Below are 19,557 nucleotides of genomic sequence, written 5' to 3'. Positions count from 1 at the left end.
TCACAAGTCACTCACTTCTCTGGGCCTCATTTTCCTCATCTGTAAAATGAATAGGTTGTACTAGATTTCATTTAGCAAAAATTTACTAAGGATCTTCTGTATGTGAGATCCCACGTTAAGTAATGGCACACAAGGTAATTAGACACTTATGACCACAAGGCATTTAGTACAGGAAGGCATACCAGGTAAATAAATAAGTACAATAGCGTGGTATATGCAGTAGTGATATGTGCCTGGTATTAACGACCCTAAGTAGATTAGCACTGCTAGAAACATAGTGTGCAAGGGGAGGCATAGCTGGGAATGAGAGTGAGGAGGATGGTAAAAGTCCTGTACAAAAGCTAGGAAATTCAAACTTTTACCTTTACCAGAACTAAATCCCTGATGTGGGAAACATCTTGGCTTTTTCTGTGAAAGAAAACCAGTGTGGCTAAACACAGTTGGTGAAGGGAAAATCAGTACCTGATATGATAGAGACAAGGGCAAGAGTCAGATACCGCAAGAGTTGGCATTGTATCCTAGTACTATAGTGCCCAACCCCTGGCCCTGGAGCCTAGCAGGACCCCTACCTAGCAAATGAAGCTTCGTTTGTATTTATAGCTACTCCCCATCACATCACCCCATACGCTCTGCCTCCTGTCAGATCAGTGGCAGCATTAGATTCTCACAGGAGCACAAACCCTACAGAACAGAAAACTGTAAACCACACATGTAGGGATCTGGGTTGGGTGCTCCTTATGAGAATCTAATGCCTGATGATCTGAGGGGGAGCTGAGGCAGCTGATGATTCTATCACTGGGGAGCCGCTGCAAATACAGATTATCATTAGCAGAGAGGTTTGACTGCATAATAAATGTAGTGCACTTGAATCATCCCAAAACCGCCCCGCCCCACCCCAGTCCGTGGAAAAATTGTCTTCCACGAAACTGGTCCCTGGTGCCAAAAAGGTTGAGAATCTAGTACAATGGAAAGCCTTTAATGAGTGACACAGGAGTGGAAAGATCAGGTAAGGTTTAAGAGGATTGCTCTCTGCTGTGTAGCAGCGCTGGGCAAGGAGCAAAAGCGAAGGGGAGAAGACCACTTGGGAGGTCAATGGAGATGTACCAGAATGGTGTTAACGTGACAAGGGTTAGGAGGAAAAGAAAAGCTTGAGATATATATTCTGAAGGTAGAAAATGTTTCAACATACCTCAGGGAGGAGAAACAGGAAGAATCAAAAATGAATCCTAATAAAGATTCACTAGGTACATGGCCAACACATTACAGAGATAAGGGAAATGGTAGGAGTGTGGTGGATACTGTTATGTGTCATCTACATCCCCCTTAGGAATAAAGGACTTACTACTTCAGCTGCTGGGAGTGCCACCAGCTGACAGTTCTCACCCATGGGTACTGCCTAGCTGAAGAAGAGTTGTCCCAGCAAGCTCACACTCCCTTCCCACAGGGACCGACATCCAAAGATTGAAGTGAGAGGTATAAGGGGCCCAGCTCTCACACCACAACTCAAGACAGGACTAAATAGTCATTCTATCATCAGGACTCTCCACAAGATCATCTAGATTCCACATATTTGAAATCTGTAAGACCAGAATATAAACCTTTAGTCAGCATAAAGACAATATTTAAAACCATGGGGATGAAGAACATGGGAATGCAGGAAGAGATGAAAAGGAACACGGACCAAGTATTGAGAGCAACAACACTTAAAATCAGATAGTAGGAGGAAGATAACTATGATAAAAACTAACTGAACTTTCTAAGTACTTTGTATATATTAATTCTCTAAATTGCTATAAAAGCCAGTATTAGTATCATTCTACAGATGAGGTGAGGCATGTAAAAGTTAAGTTAATGGCCCAAGAAACCCTACCTAATAAATAGTCAAAAAAGTGTGCAAACCCAGGTAGTCTGGTTCCAGAGCCAGAGCTCTTAACCTTCAATCTGTACTGCCTTTCAGGGGAACCTGGATAAAAAGACAAGCAGCATTCACTGAGGTAGGAAGAAAACCAGAAGAATATGATGACTCCGCAGCCCAGAGAAGAGTGCAGGACACCAAGGAAGCATTAGGATACATGATTCAGGAGCTTGGAATAAAGGTCTGAGCTGGGATCTCTGGGGAATCAGAGTAGAAGAGATTAACTAAACTAAGGAAAATCACATAGGTAGTGTGCAGAGTGAGAAGGGTATCCAAGACAAAACCTTAAGGAACAGAAAACACTTAAGGCACAGGCAGAAAAACAGAAGGAAATTATGGAAGAGTAATTCAAGAATACAAGAAAAAAACAGAAAAACAATTCTAAGCCAGAAAGGTCAAGGAGAGTAATAAACACTAAAAGTCAAATCTACAAGAACTGATAATTTAATGGATCTAGGCAATGATCATCCATCTGTGGCCACCATAATCACAAAAACCAACCAGACAGTTTAGACTTTATAAACTCACTGAAGGAAGCACAGGGCAACAACAAAAATAAAACCAAGCAAAAACACACACCAAAACACCCTGAACCCAAATTTGATCAAACATCTACCTCTATCATCCAATTGACAGGAAATACAGGGACCAGAGGAACATGTAAAAATCACAGTACAGTTAAACAATGGTAAAATCTAGATTCCGAAAAACTTTACAAAACAAATGACCAGTTTCTTTAACACATACACATACACACACACACACACACACACACAGAGATACATGTAGCCATACATACGGCTGGCATTTGAACAACATGGTCTTGAACTGTGCAGGTCCACTTACACAAGAATTTTTTTCAATAAATATATTGGAAAATCTTTTGGAGATTTGCCTCAATTTGAAAACTCACAGGTGAACAACATAGCCTACAAATGCTGAAAAAATTAAGAAAAATATATGTCATGAATTCATAAAACATAGATATACTAGTCTATCATTTACTACCATAAAGTATACTCAAATCTATTATAAAAAGTTAAAATTCATTGAAACATATACACACACAGACCATACACAGCACCATTTGTAGTCAAGAAAAACATAAAGGAACATAAAGATGCAGTATTAAATCATAACTGCATGCACTGTTTCTATAATAATTTCACAGCCACCTCCTGTTGCTATTTCAGTGAGCTCAAGTGTTGGGAGTATCCGGTGAAGTTACCTGATGCTAATCATCTCCAGGTGGGCAGTTCATCTCTCCAGTTAATTGCATGTTGCAGTAAAATGTGCTCTCTCATGTTCTCACATATTTTTCATCATGTTTAGTCTGTAATACCACAAACCCTGAATAACACCATATGATCTGGACCCACATGAAGTGGCACTAGTGATGCTGAAGTGCTCCCAAGCAGCAGAGAAAAATGACATTACAAGAAAAAGCTGACTTGCTTGATATGTACCACATAGACTGAGGATGCAGCTGCAGCCCAGCATTTCAAGGTAAATGAACACAGTCCTAAGGACTATTTTAAGAAAAGAGAAAAAAATTCATGAAGTCATTGCTGCAGCTATGCCAGCAGGCATGAAAACCTTGTACTTTGTGCAAAATACCTTTTTGTCTTATACTGAAAATGCAGCTTCTATGTGGGTATAGGATTGCCCTAATACCTATGGACTCTAATATGATTCAAGAAAAAGCAAAGTCATTATATGACAACTTAAAGCAAAAGGAAAGTAAAAAGGATCTAAAGCTGGACAATTTAATGCCAGCAAAGAACAGTTTGATAACTTTAGAAAGGGGTTTGGCTTAAAATAATGTCAAGGTAACAGGAGAAGCAGCTTCTGCCAATGAGGAGGCAGCAGACAAGTTCCCAGATGCCATTAAGAAAATCATTAAGGAGAAGGGATATCTGCCTGAACAGACTTTTAATGCAGATGGGGAAAAAAGCGCCCTATTCTGGAAAAAATGCCACAAAGGACATTTATTAGTAAGGAAGAGGAGTACCGGGATTCAAGGCACAAAGGGATGGGCTAATTCTGCTGTTTTGTGCAAATGCAGTCGGGTTTATGATCTGGACCGCCCTTGTCTATAAAGCTGCTAAACCTCGAGCCTTGAAGGGAAAAGATAAACACCAGTTGCCTGTCTTTTGGTTACACAACAAGAATGCCTGGACAAGAACACTTTTCTGGACTGAGTCCACTGATGTTTTATTCCTGAAGTCAGGAAGTTACCTTGCCAGTAAGGGAGTGCTTTTTAGAGTTCTTTTGTCACTGGACAATGCCACTGCCTACCAAGAACCCCACACCTCTAACGCTGAAGATGTCAAAGTTGCCTACTGCCTCCAAACACAGCATTTCCAATTCAGGCTCTAGATAAGACAGTCATTAGCACCTTTAACTTTCATTACACACGGTATTCTACAGAAATGATAGTCAACACTATAGAAGAGAACTCAGAGAGAACATCAGGAAAGTCTGGAAGAATTACACCACTTAAGATCCCATTGCTAGGCCGGGCACTGTGGCTCACGCCTGTAATTCTAGCACTCTAGGAGGCTGAGGCGGGTGGATCGTTTGAGCTCAGGAGTTCGAGACCAGCCTGAGCAAGAGGGAGACCCCATCTCTACTAAAAATAGAAAGAAATTATATGGACAGCTAAAAATATATATAGAAAAAATTAGCCGGGCATGGTGGTGCATGCCTGTAGTCCCAGCTACTGAGAAGGCTGAGGCAGGAGGATTGCTTGAGCCCAGGAGTTTGAGGTTGCTGTGAGTTAGGCTGACGCCACGGCACTCTAGCCTGGGCAACAGAGTGAGACTCTTTCTCAAAAAAAAAAAAAAAAAAAAAATCCCAATGATATTATAGAAAAAGCCATAAAGCCATCAAACCTGAAATCGCGTCCAAATGTGTGTGACTTCATAAAACTTATGACAGAGCAAATCAAGGAAACCATGAAAGAGATTGTGGACATTGAAGAAAAAAAAATGCTGAAGGTTTTCAAGATAGGGATCTTGGAGAAATTCAGGAGCTAACACACACCACACCAGAGGAATTAACAGAAGATGACTTGATGGAGATGAGTGCTTCTGAGCCAGTGTCAGATAATGAGGAAGAAAACAGAAGAAGCAATGCCAGAAAACAAACTGACATCAAACAATCTGGCAGAAGGGTTCTGATCACTCAGAACTGCTTTTAACTTTTTTTATGACATGAACCTTTCTATGATATGGGCACTGAAACTAAAACAAATGGTAGAAAGGATTGGTACTGCATAGAAACAAAAAAGCAAAAGTAGCAGGGCATGTTGCCTCACACCTATAATCCCAGCAATTTGGGAGGCCAAGGCAAGAGGATCAGTTGAGACCAGGAGTTTAAGACCAGCCTGGAAAATAAAGCAAGACCCCATCTCTACAAAAAAATAAAAATAAAAATTGGCCAGGTGTGGTGGCATGTGCCTAAAGTCTCAGCTACTCAGAAGGCTGAGGCAAAAGGATCACTTAAGCACAGGAGATCAAGGCTGCAGCAAGCTGTGACTGCACTGCACTCCAGCCTGGATGACAGAGCAAAACCCTGTTTCCAAAAAAAAAAAAAAAACCACAACAACAACGGAATGAATGTATGAATGTACCTACTCATACATTGATACATGCTACAACATGGGTTAACTTTAAAAATATGATGTTAGGCCGGCCACGGGGGCTCACCCCTGTAATCCTAGCACTCTGGGAGGCCAGGAACTTCTTGAGCTCAGGAGTTTGTGACCAGCCTGAGCAAGAGCAAGATCCCATCTCTACTACAAAAAAAAAGAAAAAATTAGCCTGTAGTCCCAGCTACTTGGGAAGCTGAGGCAGGAGGATTGCTTGAGCCCAAGAGTTGGAGGTTGCAGAGAGCTATGTCATACCACTGTACTCCAGCTTGGGCAACAAAGCAAGACCTTGTCTCTTTAAAAAAAAAAAAAAAAAAAAAGAATAGACTGTAGAGGAGGCTTATCATTACCTTGCCAAGTCATCACCCCAAGGAACCGATCAGCTACTTCCTGAGGGAAACTCCAATGTTCCGGAAGGCACAGTGTTCCATCAGGTCTTTCAGAACACAATTTCTCCAGGTTAGCAATCAGGGCATTTAGGCAGATGTTGACCAAAGAGTAGGGAGATGCCTCCTCCTAGCAAACAAACCCCAGACAAACTCTGTTAGAAAAGATCTGCAAAAATTCAACATACAATTGATTATGCCATACATATCCTACTTGATAAGGATATCTGAAGATACATCCTATTTAATAATAATTTGTATGTAATGAGGCCAGGTGCAGTGGCTCATACCTGTAATCCTACACTCGGGGAGGCCATGGTGGGAGGAACACTTGGGCTCAGGAGTTCAAGACCAGTCTGAGCAAGAACAAGATCCTGTCTCTATTAACAACAGAAAAAATTAGCCAGGAATGCTGGTGCACACCTGTAGTCCCAGCTACTTGGGAGGCTGGGGCAGGAAGATTGCTTGAGCCCAGGAGTTTGAGGTTGTAGTGAGCTATGATGACCCCACTGCAGAGCAATACTCTGTCTCAAAAAAAAAAAATAATAATAGTTTATATGTAATGAAACCATCTTATTTATGACAGTGTGAAAGTGATACCCATTCAGTAGAAACCCTACTTCAGATTTTGAATTTTGATCTTTTCCCAGGCTAGTGATATGCTGTATCATATTCTTTCGATGACAGTACCAGCGAACCACAGCTCCCCGCCAGCCATGTGACTGCAAGGGTAAACTAATACATGGTATCTTCCTGAAAAACATTATGTCTACTTACTACACCATCAACAGTGTTGATGTGCTCCAGCGCTAAGAAAAGAAATTGATGACCCTGTCACTGTAGCATCCCCATCATCTAGCAATGCCACTTTTAGCTCAATGCTTCAAACATTCTTCAGGCCCAGTGTGCTTTCAGCTGCATATGTTAACAACCACTGTTTTTCACTTTCAATACAGTATTCAATAAAGTACATCAAACATTTAACACTTTGTTATAAAATAAGCTTTGTGTTATATGATTTTGCCCAGCTGTAGGCTAATATAAGTGTTCTCAGCATATTTAAGGCAGGCTAGGCTAAGCCATGATGTTCAGTAGGTTAAGAGTATTAAATGCAATTCTGACATGGTATTTTAAACTTATGGTGGGTTTACTGGGATGTACCCCATCATAAGTTGAAGAGCATCTGTAGTCCCTTTGTCCTCTAAGATAGAATGATCATCATTCATTTAAAAAATATTTGAAAGACATAGCACTGTATTAGACATGAAGAGAGAATGATAAGCCAGAAGGATAGGTATCTTTCTCAGAGGCTTCAATATGCAACAGTTCGTTGATGCCCCCACATCTCTTTCAAGTCACTACAATCCCCCCGTGGTCCAAAGGCAGGATTGCTTGAGGCCAGGAGTCTGAGGTTGTAGTGAACTATGACCACTCCACTGCACTCTAGCCCAGACAACAGATCGAGACCCTGTCTCATAAATACATACATACATACATATTATACTATCTATAAAGCCAATGAATTCCAGATACCATCTCCAGGTCAGATCTCTCTTTAAGTGATAGTCTTAGATACCCAATTGCCTCCCTATCTACTTAACTGTGTCACAAATACTTCAAATTCGTCTTATACAAAATTGAACTTCCCCAGTCTTTCCCAGCTCGGTAAACAGAATCACATCTATTCAGTTGCTGAATCTTTGCCACATTTCCTTGTCTTCAACCAACAGCCCCACACAAACACACATCCAATGTATTAACGAACCCCACTGGTTCTCTCTCTGTGTCTGATAGCTCCCATTTGTCATCTATTTCCCACCTAGACTCACTCCTTACCCTTCATCACCCTGTTCTACTACTGGAGGTGACCTGTGTGGCTCCTCTAAATAGATTCCCTTACCCTCTGGTTGTCAGTTTGGTTCTGAGAACACGAAACTCTCAAAGATAGAAGGAGGGAAAGTGAAATTAGAACACGTACAGTATTAGTTTCCTAAGGCTACTGCAACAAATTACCACAAAATGGGAGGCTTAAAACAACAGAAATTTATTCTCACAGTTCTGGAGGATAGATTCCAAACTGTCAGCAGGGCCACGCTCCTTTCCCAAGGTTCTAAGGGAGAATCTTTACTTTACTCTTCCAGCTTCTGGTGGCTCCTAGCCTTCCTGGCTTTTGGCAGCATAACTCTAATTTCTGCCTTCATCTTCACATGGCCTTCTTCGGTCTCCAATCTCTCTCCCCCTCTCTTTAAGGTTACCACCAGTCCATTGCATTTAGGGTCCACCTTGCTAAATCCAATGAGTCCATCAAGATCTTCAATTAATTATATCTGCAAAGTCCCTATTTCCAAATAAGGTCAGATTCACTGGTACCAGGGTTAAGACTTGGACATATCTTAGGGGGACACAATTCAAGCCACTATAGTGTATTTCCCCAGCTCCCTCTGTAAGATTGTTCTGGGCTCGCTCTGTCCCACAACCACTCCTCTAAAACTCATCCCTCTCTCTCCTGGAAGGTCCTTTGGGAGGTGCAGCTGTTGCTGCTGAATATGGAATACTATATTACTGTGGCTTTCCATACCTCACCTTATTATCTTCAGAAAAAAATCCCTAAACTAAACCCTCTTTGTATAAGTACCGCGCGCTAACCGATTGCGCCACTCGAGTTCCTAAACCCTCTTTGAATTACCATATTATCAAATAAATTAAAAAAAGAGAGAGGAGTGGTGAAGAAAAAATTTTTAAAGAAATAGTAGCCAACAAAGACAATGTCCTATACTTAGAACCTATAAAATTGCTTTGTAGTTTAATATTTGTTAAATTACAGTTAATTCACTGGGTACAAAAAACAAAAAAAATTGATGGTTTTCATTTTTAAAAAAGTCCAAAAATGTCCAAATTACATGCAAAATATAAACCCACTGATCCCAAAAGCAAAATGGACACAGAGCAGAATAAACAAGAGAAACCACATGGCAAATGTCTAAAAACCAATAATAATGAGAAAAATCTTAAGATTGCCAGGGGGTGGAGGAGGGGAGTTAGACACAGTTAAAAGCATGACCACTGAATTTTCATCAGAAACAAGGCAAACCAAGACAATAAAATGACATTTTTTAAGTGTTATGGGGGGAAAACAGACATAGTATTTTTCAAAAATGAAGATGAAATAAAGACATTCTCAGGATGGGCACGGTGGCTCACGCCTGTAATCCTAGCACTCTGGGAGGCCGAGGCGGGAGGATCACTCGAGGTTAGGAGTTCGAGACCAGCCTGAGCAAGAGACCCCGTCTCTACTAAAAATAGAAAGAAATGGTCTGGACAGCTAAAAATATATAGAAAAAATTAGCCGGGCATGGTGGCACATGCCTTTAGTTCCAGCTACTCGGGAGGCTGAGGCAGAAGGATTGCTTAAGCCTAGGAGTTTGAGGTTGCTGTGAGCTAGGCTGACGCCACGGCACTCTGGCCCAGGCAAAAGAGCGAGACTCTGTCTCCAAAAAAAAAAAAAAAGAAGATATTCTCAGATAAAAGCAGAGAGAAACTTGTTGCCAACAGATATATACTGTGAGAAACATTAAAAGAAGTTCTTTAAGCTGAAAAACAATGATACAAGATGGATATTTGGGATCTAGGAAAAAAATGAGTACTGAAAACAGGAACATTAAATATATAAAAATGTACAAATATAAATGGATTGTAATCAGAATTATTTCTGACAACAATGCAACAGAAGTCAGTAACAAACTGGGTGTGGTTGTAATCCCAGCACTTTGGGAAGCTGAGGTAGGAGGATCCCTTGAGGCCAGGTAATATAGGGAGACTCAATCTTTACCAAAAAAAAAACCCAAAAAACCCAAAAAAACCAAAACCAAAAAAAAAAAAACAAAAAGAGAGTAAGACATCAATAACAAAAAAGATACGTAAAATATCCCCAAATATTTAGGAACTAAGCAATATACTTCCAAATATCCCATGGGTCAAAGAAGAAATCACAACAGAAACTAGAAAATATTTTGTACAATATATAAAAATTTATGGGAGTTAACCAAAGCAGTGTTAGAGGAAATGTATACCTCTAAATATTTCTATTGGAAACTACAAGGGCATAAAATTAATAACCCAAGTTTCCACCTTACAAAGATAAAACTTAAACACAAAGTGAACAGAAGAAAGGAAATTATAAGGATACAAGCAGAAATCAATAAAAGAGAACAATGATGCGCAATGGAAATAATCAAGGCTAAAAGTTGGCTCTTTAAAAAGATTTAATACTATTACTAAATCCCTGGGTACAGTGACCAAGAGAAGGAGAAAAAAGGAGAAAAAACACAAATTACCAATCCTAGGAGCAAAAGAGGAAATATCCAGAACAAAAGAACACCCAAAAGAGGGAATGTGCAGAAACCATAAGCATTAAAAAGATAATAGTAATACATAGCAGAATTAAAAACATTCCCCCAAAGAAACTGGTCTCAGATGGCTGCACTGGTGAGTTCTATTAAACACCTGGGTAAGAAATAATACCAATCCTACACAAACTCAAACAATAGAAGAGGGAACACTTCCCAATTCAATTTTTGAGGACAGCATTATCCTGATACTAAAAACCAGATAATATATTTCTAGAGAGCAATATCCCTCATAAACATGTACATGAAAATACTCAAAAAATATGAATAAAATGCTGCAATACATCACTAACAATACATCATGACCAGGTAGGATTTAATCACAGAATATAAAGTTAAATTCTCAATCACTGAAATTCAGAATAGAGAAAAAAACATTAATTTAAAAATGAAAAATAAACATTAACAGAAAAAAGAACTCTCATATGATCTTTAATATAAATGCCAAAAAAGAATTTTAACAAAACACACATTCATGATCTTAAACTAGAAATAGAAGGAAGCTTCCTTAATTTGACAAAGGCACTAACAAGTAAGTGCAAAACGCCACAGGCCAGATCTCTGCAGGGCACAAAAGTCATCCAACAAGGCGTTGATATGTACAGCACAACCTTAATGGGAATAGTTCCTTAATCGGAATAGTTCTGTATTAATTTTGGGTTGAGCTTTCACCACTCAACCCTTTTGAGTTCTCAGGTGGTCGTCCTCGGGGCTCTGTTAAATGTGGTCTGATGTCAGAACAGCTTAAGTCAATTTAAGTTCACCAGTAAATCAACTAAGTTTCAAGGCTCCCAACTTCCCTACATCAGTAAAACAGATACCAGCAATGTCCACAAAACACTAGAGATTACCGGATTACTTCGGAAAAGAGGTATTTCATACACAGTACGCGCTAAATACACATTATTTTGGCTTGCTTCCCCACCCCCCCGCCCCCCAGGGGCTTGCTCCGTCGCTGCGCGGCGTCATCATCGCTCACTGCAACCTGGACTCAAGCGATCCCTCCAGCCTCAGCCTTCTGAGATAGCTGGGACTACAGGCAAACGCCACCACGCCCGGCTAATTTTTCTATATTTAGTAGAGACAGTGTCTCGCTCTTGCTCAGGCTGGTCTCGAACTCCTGAGCTCAAGCAATCCTCCCGCCTCGGCCTCCCAGAGTGCTAGGATTACAAGTGTGAGCCACCGCGCTTGGCCTTTAGTTTGCCTTTTCCTCAGAGTTTAGTTTAACACGCATTCGGAAGGGGGAGGGGACAACACGTGAAATTGAAGTTATCTCAGTTTTCGGGGGTTTGTTCCAGACTCATGAGGGCTAAAGCCTTGGGTCACAGCCTCTGGGGAGGGCCACGTCCACACGCACGTGGGGAAACAGTCAAGGTTTAGGGCATTTGGGTTCATTATGACAATAGTAATCAACACCGTTCCACTACAGGACGAGCCGAGCGCCCCGCATAGCACCTGCGTCCAAGCTTAGACGACCCTGCAAGAGTTGCTGCCTTTGCAACAGGTGAGAACTGGAGACCTGAGAAGCGGCTCGCCCGGGTCCCGCGGGTCTCTGCTCCCGCAGCGCCAACTCTCAGCTGTGCAAGGTCAAAGCGCTCGGCCGGAAGGCCGAAGCGCCCCGGGCCAAAAACTCCCCTCCAGCGCCCAGTCCACTTCCCCCACGCACTTCCCCGGCGACGCCTGGGGGCCTGACAGGGGCTCAGCCTCCACAGACTTCGCTCGCGCGTCGGCCAAACTCCCCAACAAGTCCCTGGTCGGGGTCCCGGACAACTTGCCGCGCTCGCGGGAGTCGGGCGTCGCCACGAGGTTCGCGTCCCCGCCCCCACGCCAGTGCTCACCTGCACCACGCAGCAGCCCAGTGCATCCTTCTGAGCGTCCGGAGGGACGATGGTCCGGGGCAAGAGCCCCGGGTGCAAGAAGTGAACCATAGCGACCCCCGCCGCCCGGGCGTCGAAAAGAGAGCTGGCGTCGAGCGGGGACCCGGATCCCGCGAGAGCAGGCAGAGGCTGCTGAGCAACGCCAATCACGCCGAACGAGCACACCACTCTCGTGGTGACCCGGGACGCTGGGCTTTTGAAACGCTGGGTGTGGTACCGCGCACGCGCCCCCGGGGGGGGCCGGCCCGCCGTAGGCCCCGCCCCCAGGGCCGCCGTTTCCAGCCCCCATCCTGGCGACCCCCCCCCCCCAGCGGGACCCCAACCGTCCTCCTCTTTTCTGCCGCCCCAGTCCAGAAACTAGCCTTAACCTGCCCAACCACACACCCAACTCCTACTCACCCCTTTGAGACCAACCTCCCTCAAACCCATATCTCAGGGCCTGATAGCTAGCACATTCCTGTCACCCCTTTAGGGGCATTCCCGAGGACCAGCTCTATGGAGCTGGGAAATAGAATATATGTTTTAAAGGCTGTAATACTTTAAAATATACTTTTCGAAGACTTTGCTCCTAAAAATCTAGGAGCAACAACCTCTTTCATAACAGTCCTCTCTGTTTCAACTCCTGGCGACATTGGATGAATCAAATGTAAAACGAATACAAAATATTGGCAAGTAACTAGAAAAAAAGACTACTGAGCTTTCTTGTTACCTGAAAAGTAGCAAGAAGACCCTTATAACTTGCTCCAAGAAAGAAACCTGATAAATTAGTACACTTTAGCTAACTTAGGGGAAAATAATGCCTTAGAAAAAGAAAGTTCTTAAGAGTATGAGCCTTGGAGTTTGAACCCTAAATTGGAACACTAGCTCGGCCATCTGGTAAATTGTGAACCTTGAGCAAGATTCTTGATTTCTCTGAAGCTCAACTTCCTCATCAGTAAAATGGGATGGGAATGCTTTGTCTCACGGGATTAATGTGAAGATTAAATAAGATAATGTATGTAAAACACATTACAATGTCTGGCACATGGCAAGTCCTTGATAAGTGGATTGGATTTAAATGTTAAATTATTTCTGAGTACTTTGCAAAATGCTTTTCTTTCACATTTATTCTTTAATCCTCTTATTTTAAAAAACCCTGTACAGTAGGTATCATCCCCATTTTACCCACAAGGAAACTGGAAAACTAAAGAGTTAAGTAGACAAGTTAAATTTTTGGCTGGGTGGATGGCTTGAGCCCTGGTGTTTGAGATTGCAGTGAGCTATTATGAAGCCACTACACTCTAGCACTCTAGCCCAGGCGACAGAGCTAGATCCTGTCTCAAAAAAAAAAAAAAAAAGGAAAGAAAGAAAAAGAAATTTTTTATCCAGCTGATGAGTGACCCACATGAAAGTCAAACCTGAGTTTTCTAACTGCAAATCCAATCAATATGCTTTTTTAAAACTGAGCTATTACATATTTTCTCCTCCAAGACTTTCAACACCTCCCACATCCACACTGTCACCTTCCTCTTTCACTGAGAAAATAAAATCAATCAAAAAACATCTCAAGCTCCCACCATCACTTCTACTCTCCTACCTGTATACACTTTCTGCCTTTTGTTCCCTCCTCTTACCATGACCTATTTATACTCTCATCTGTGGACAACCCCTGGACTTGTGCCCCGGTCCCATCTCCTCTTGCTTACTCAAAGACATCATCCTGCAATGTCCTTTCTTTCCCCTGCATTATCAATGTTTCCCTCTTTCTTAGATTGTTCCTAGCAGCATTTATATAAGCTGATATTTCTCTCATAGTTTAAAAAAAAAATACCTCTTTTGACCCAATTTCTCTCTTCAGATATTGCCCCCATCTCCTCTCTCATTTACTGGGAAAGTTCTCCAAAATGTGGTCTGTACTTGCTGTCTGCAATTCTACCATTTGTCTTTTACCCCTGCAACTCCGCTAAACCATTCTTGTCCACTTCCAAGTTGCTAAATTCATTGGTCACTTCTCATTCCTCGTCTTATTTGGCTGTTCAGTGGCATTTAACCCATTTCTTCTTCCCTAAAATACTTTTCTCACTCAGCTTCCAGAACACATGTCCTCCTCCTCCAACCCTTATCCCTTCCTCTTTCTTCTTTCTCTCTCTCCTCCTAAACCTCATTGTCTGCTCCTTCTCGTCCTCCTGATTCCTCTTCGCCCCAACTGAAATCTTCGTGTATTCCAGGACTCAATACTTATACACCTCTTCTCTATCCATTCTCTTGGTGATCTTACCCAGTTTCATAACTTTAAAAGCAATCTACCTGCCGATGTATCTCTATTTTATATATCTAGCCTGCTCTTCACTTTGAACTATCCCACTGTTTATTCAACATATCCACCTAGTTATCTAGAAGGCCTCACCATGCCCCAAAATAAACCCCCAATATTCTTCTCTGGTCCATTTCAGTATATGACAACTCCTACCTTTTAGTTGCTTATGCCAAAAACCTTGAAAGTCATTCTTAACTCCTCTTTTTTTTTTTTTTCTCTCATATCCCACATTCTATCTGTTAGGAAATCATGTTGATTTTATTTTGAGAATATATACAGAGACTGTCTATGTCTTACGTGTTCTGTTACTGCCACCCTGGTCCAATTCCTATCATTACCCACCTGGATTTTTACAATATCCTCCTATCTGGTTTCCCAGCCTACACCTTTGTTCCATTAAAATCTATTCTCAATACAGTAGCTAGAGTGATCATTTTAAACTGATGTCACCCTCTGCCCAGAACCATCCAATAGCTTCCCATCTCACCCAGAATAGAACAAAAGCCTTAAGCATGGTGCTTTACAAGATTCTACAGAATTTACTCTCCCCATGCCCTCCTTCTCCCACCTCATCTTCTGCCAGCCACTCTCCCCTTTGCTTATTCCACTCCATCCCTTTTGGACTCCTTGCTGTCTTCATGGATATCTCTCTTACTTTAGCTATCCTTATGGCTGGCCCTCTTCTTTCAAATTTTTGTCCAAATGTTGCCTTATCAGTAAAGACTTCCCTGACGCTGATAAATTAAAAGAGCAACGCTCAACACCGTCGACATCTCTTCCTTGTACTTCTTGTCCCCCTTAGTCTGTTTTCCTGATCATTGCCATTTGTCATGCTATATATTCATTTTATTTCTGCATAGTTTCTGCCTCCTCCCACTAGGAAAAAATGCAAGCTACATTAGGGCATCAATTTTGTTTTGTTGTATCCCAGGCTTAAAACAATGCCTAACTTACAGAAAGTGATCAAAAAAAATTTTTTTAGAGATGGAATCTCCTCATGTTGACCAAGCTGGACTCCAGTTTCTGGGCTCAAGCTATCTTCTTGCCTCAGCCTCCTGAGTAGCTGGAACTACAGGTATGTGCCACAGCACCCGCCTTAGAATTTTTACATGTCACTTATACCTTAATGAAAAAATATATTGAAAAATACATGAAATGGCTATGTGGGAAAAAAAAAATTGTAGCTGCAGAGGTTAGTTTCTCCCCAAAATCAGAGCTAAGATTGCATCCATGTAGGAGAAGGCAAATTGTGGCAAATCTGTTCTCTACTCCTTCCTCCCCCAGTGTCCTGTACAGCTGTCCCCTACCTATTCTTCAGTTTTCCAATTCAATTTAACAAGCATTTTCTGAGGATTTAGTCCATGATCCTAATCTGTTTCTAGACTCATTCATTCTAATCCTTGACCCACTTACAGTGAGTGCTTTACCTAAAACACAAATTTGATCACCTTTGTCCCCAATTTAGAACACTTCCAGGCTGGGCATGGTGGCTCACTCCTATCATCCCAGCACTTTGGGAGGCTGAGGCAAGAGGATCCCTTGAGGCCAGGAGTTCAACACCAGCCTGGCCAACATAGTGAGACCCCATCTCTACAAAAACATTTTTTTTTTAAATTATCTGGGCATGGTAGCTATTAGCTGGTGCACCTATAGTCCCAGCTGCTCAGGAGACTGAGGCAGGAGGATCACTCGAGCCCAGGAGTTTGAAGCTGAAATGAGCTATGATTGAGACACTGCACTAAAGCCTAGGCGACAGAGGGACACCCAGTCTCAAACAAAGCAAAACAAAAACACAACACTTTCATGGCTCCCCATTGTTGAAACCCAAACTTCTTAGGATTTTTATTTTTCCTTTTTAGAGACAGGGTCTCACTCTGTTTCCAGGCTGGAGTGCGGTGGCACAATCCTGGAACTCCTGGACTCAGGCAATTCTCTTGCCTCAGCCTCCCAAGCAGCTAAGACTACAGGCCTGTGACACCACTCCCAGCTAATTTTTTTTTTTTTTTTTTGAGACAGAGTCTCACTCTGTTGCCCAGGCTAGAGTGAGTGCCGTGGCGTCAGCCTAGCTCACAGCAACCTCAAACTCCTGGGCTTAAGTGATCCTACTGTCTCAGCCTCCCGAGTAGCTGGGACTACAGGCATGCGCCACCATGCCCGGCTAATTTTTTGTATATATATATTTTAGTTGTCCATATAATTTCTTTCTATTTTTAGTAGAGACGGGGTCTCGCTCTTGCTCAGGCTGGTCTCGAACTCCTGACCTCCAGCGATCCACCCGCCTCGGCCTCCCAGAGTGCTAGGATTACAGGTGTGAGCCACCACACCCGGCCCCAGCTAATTTTTTAATTTTTTGTAGAGATGGGGTCTTGCTATGTTGCCCAGATCCTGGCCTCAAGCCTCCTGCGTCAGCTTCCCAAAGTGCTGGAATTATGGGTTCCAGCCACCGTGCCCAGCCTTAGGGTGGTGTTAGGTCATTCTTCATGATCTATCTCCTGGTTAAGTCTCTAGCTTAAACCATTAGTATTTCCCTGTAACAACCTTTCCTTTGATCATTATGTATGGAAATTATTTTATTTCTAGAAATGTACTTTTGCACATTCTGTTCTCCACTCTACCTCACCTTACTGAGTACTTTCTACTAATCCTTCTGGTCTCACTGAGGTGTCATTTCTTCTAGAAAGCCTTGACCAACATGCCCTACCCTCTTCAATAGGTAGGGGAAGAATAGCACAGATACAAAGTTGGGAAGTTTAAAGAAATCAAACACCTGAAATTAAATTAGAGAACCATAGTTGATATCTCTTTAAATCAGGATTGGATTTCTTTAAGAACTTTGTAATATTTTTTAAGCTTTGTTGTCATGAAGTATGGGGGAAAGATTATGGGCTTTGATGTCAGAAGAGCCTGGATTCGAATGCCACTTCCACTTCTCCTTTAGGCAGTTGCTTAACCTATGACCTTCAGTTTCCTCTTCTGGAAAATGAGATAATAAAATAACACCAAACTTGTAGGATTTTGGCCTGGCAAGGTGGCTCACACCTGTAATCCTAACACTTTGTGAGGCCTAAGGCAGGAGGGTCCCTTGAGGTCAGGAGTTCAAGACCAGCCTGAGCAAGAGTGAGATTTCATCTCTAATGAAAAGAAAAAGGAAAAAAAAAAAAAAAAACTTGCAGAATTTCAAGTACTAAGAGTGTCTAACACCCTATGTGTTATTTTCATCTTCTCAAATAGGATGCTTCCTAAAGGAAAAGATCATGTGTTGACTTTTAACAAGTCTTTATCTCTTTCTGAGGATCAATGTCCTCATCTGAAAAATGGAGTAAGGTGCTGCATCAGAGGATCTCTGTAATTCTCGGACTCCCTCCCCTCCTTCACCTAATGTGTTCAATAAGTTTCCTAGGAATATTTATGAAATTAATGAATTAAAATTTAAATAAAGTTGGGCACAGTGGCTCACACCTGTACTCCTCCCACTTTGGAGGCTCAGGCAAGAGGATGGCTTGAGGCCCTGAGTTTGAGACTGCAGTGAGCTATGATGCACTCTAGCCCAGGTGACAGGGTGAGACCCTGTCTCAAGAAAAAAAAAAATTAGATAAGATAAATCATATTTGAAAAAAATCAAAGACTAGCTATTAAGATTTGTGATTTACCCATATCTATGTCTGTTAGCCTTGCTTTATTTCTCCCATTGTAGTGATCAGCATTAAAACCTTTATTATGGAAAGGGCCTATCCAAGAAAAGGAGGAAGGAACAGGAACCACAGAAGACTACAGAGTGGAACAGCCTTGAACAGGAAAGGTTCAGCCCGGAGTTCAGAGGTCTCTCTGGAGGATTATCAGTGAAAGGTCACATGCTGAAATAGTGAACTCCTAAAGAAAGAGAAACCACTCCTGGGCAACAGAATTAGCTGGGGCAGTGGTTCCCTAAAGCTGTTCATAGACTCTTGCTGTCCTTAAGTTGTCTTAGGAAGGCAGAAAATGAATAAAATAAGGGTAAGTGGTACAGATAAAACTAAAGGAAAGAAGCAGAGATGGCAGAGTGAGCAGTGCTGCTGCAGAATGGCCTCTGGGCGGGGCGGGCCGGCCCCCTGGAGGCTGAGTGCATCTGCTTATCACAGGAAGAACTTTTTCCTTGGCTTTTAGATGCTTTTATATTCGTCTCAAAAACAAAATTCTGAACTCCAGGACTTGGAAAGTGTCTCTATATTGTCTTCTAGAGCAGGTAGACCTGCTTCTTTTATCCAGCCACTTTCTCTATTCTTGAAATGTGAGTATCTCTACTCATTACCTCTGTGATTTGGAATGGAAAAGGACACTCTTTTTTGTTGGTGTTCCACCTCTCAGATTCAACACAGATAAGCCCCTAGGATGCAGTTATCCTGCCAACTTCTCCAGGAAGAAAGAAGCAACTGACATGGGTCTTCTGCTGTGATTTACTTAATTATAAAGAAATTATTTTGCAAGGTGAAGGCTAATGTTTCATTTGAAACAGGCGTTTAGATGGTGTGGTATTTGCAAATTCTTTACTTTTTGTTCCAAACTACTAGAAGACTAAATAAATCACAAGTATGGATGACTTAAGGTTTTTTGTTTTTTTTTTTAAATGTTTTCCAGTTTCAGCCACTATTGACATGCACAGTTGAGACTGCGGCATTAAATTCCAAATCTGCATTCTAATTTGAAATGAAAGATGCTAAAAAGTTTATATATATATATATATATATATATGCATATATATACACACACACACACACACACACACGCACACACACGTATATGCATATAAAATCCTAGCTCATCCTGTGACATAGATTTACCGAATAGGAACAGGAACCAATGTCCAATTTTGCAATGAAACCTCTGAAGCATTAAAAAAAAAAAAACCCTAAATGCATCCCATTTAAAAGGCTATCCTTGGCCGGGCACGGTGGCTCATGCCTGTAATCCTAGCACTCTGGGAGGCCGAGGTGGGCAGATCGTTTGAGATCAGGAGTTCAAGACCAGCCTGATCAAGAGCGAGACCCC

At 41.9% G+C, this 19,557-nt stretch overlaps 1 protein-coding gene across 1 annotated transcript in view; it reads right to left on the bottom strand.

The window, feature by feature from the left end:
• Positions 1-12,287, bottom strand: part of ZYG11A (zyg-11 family member A, cell cycle regulator) — a 47,889-nt gene extending 35,602 nt beyond the window's left edge. The window contains exons 1-2 of the mRNA XM_069479176.1: positions 12,198-12,287; positions 5,918-6,083 (exon numbers count right to left, since the gene is read on the bottom strand). Of these exons, the coding sequence (XP_069335277.1) occupies positions 5,918-6,083; positions 12,198-12,287 (256 nt within the window). The remainder of the gene's footprint in view (positions 1-5,917; positions 6,084-12,197) is intronic.
• Positions 12,288-19,557: the final 7,270 nt, after the last annotated feature.

This window comes from Eulemur rufifrons, chromosome 8, assembly GCF_041146395.1.
Source record: "Eulemur rufifrons isolate Redbay chromosome 8, OSU_ERuf_1, whole genome shotgun sequence".
Lineage (NCBI taxonomy): Eukaryota > Metazoa > Chordata > Mammalia > Primates > Lemuridae > Eulemur > Eulemur rufifrons.
This window is presented reverse-complemented; position numbering and strand designations above follow the sequence as displayed.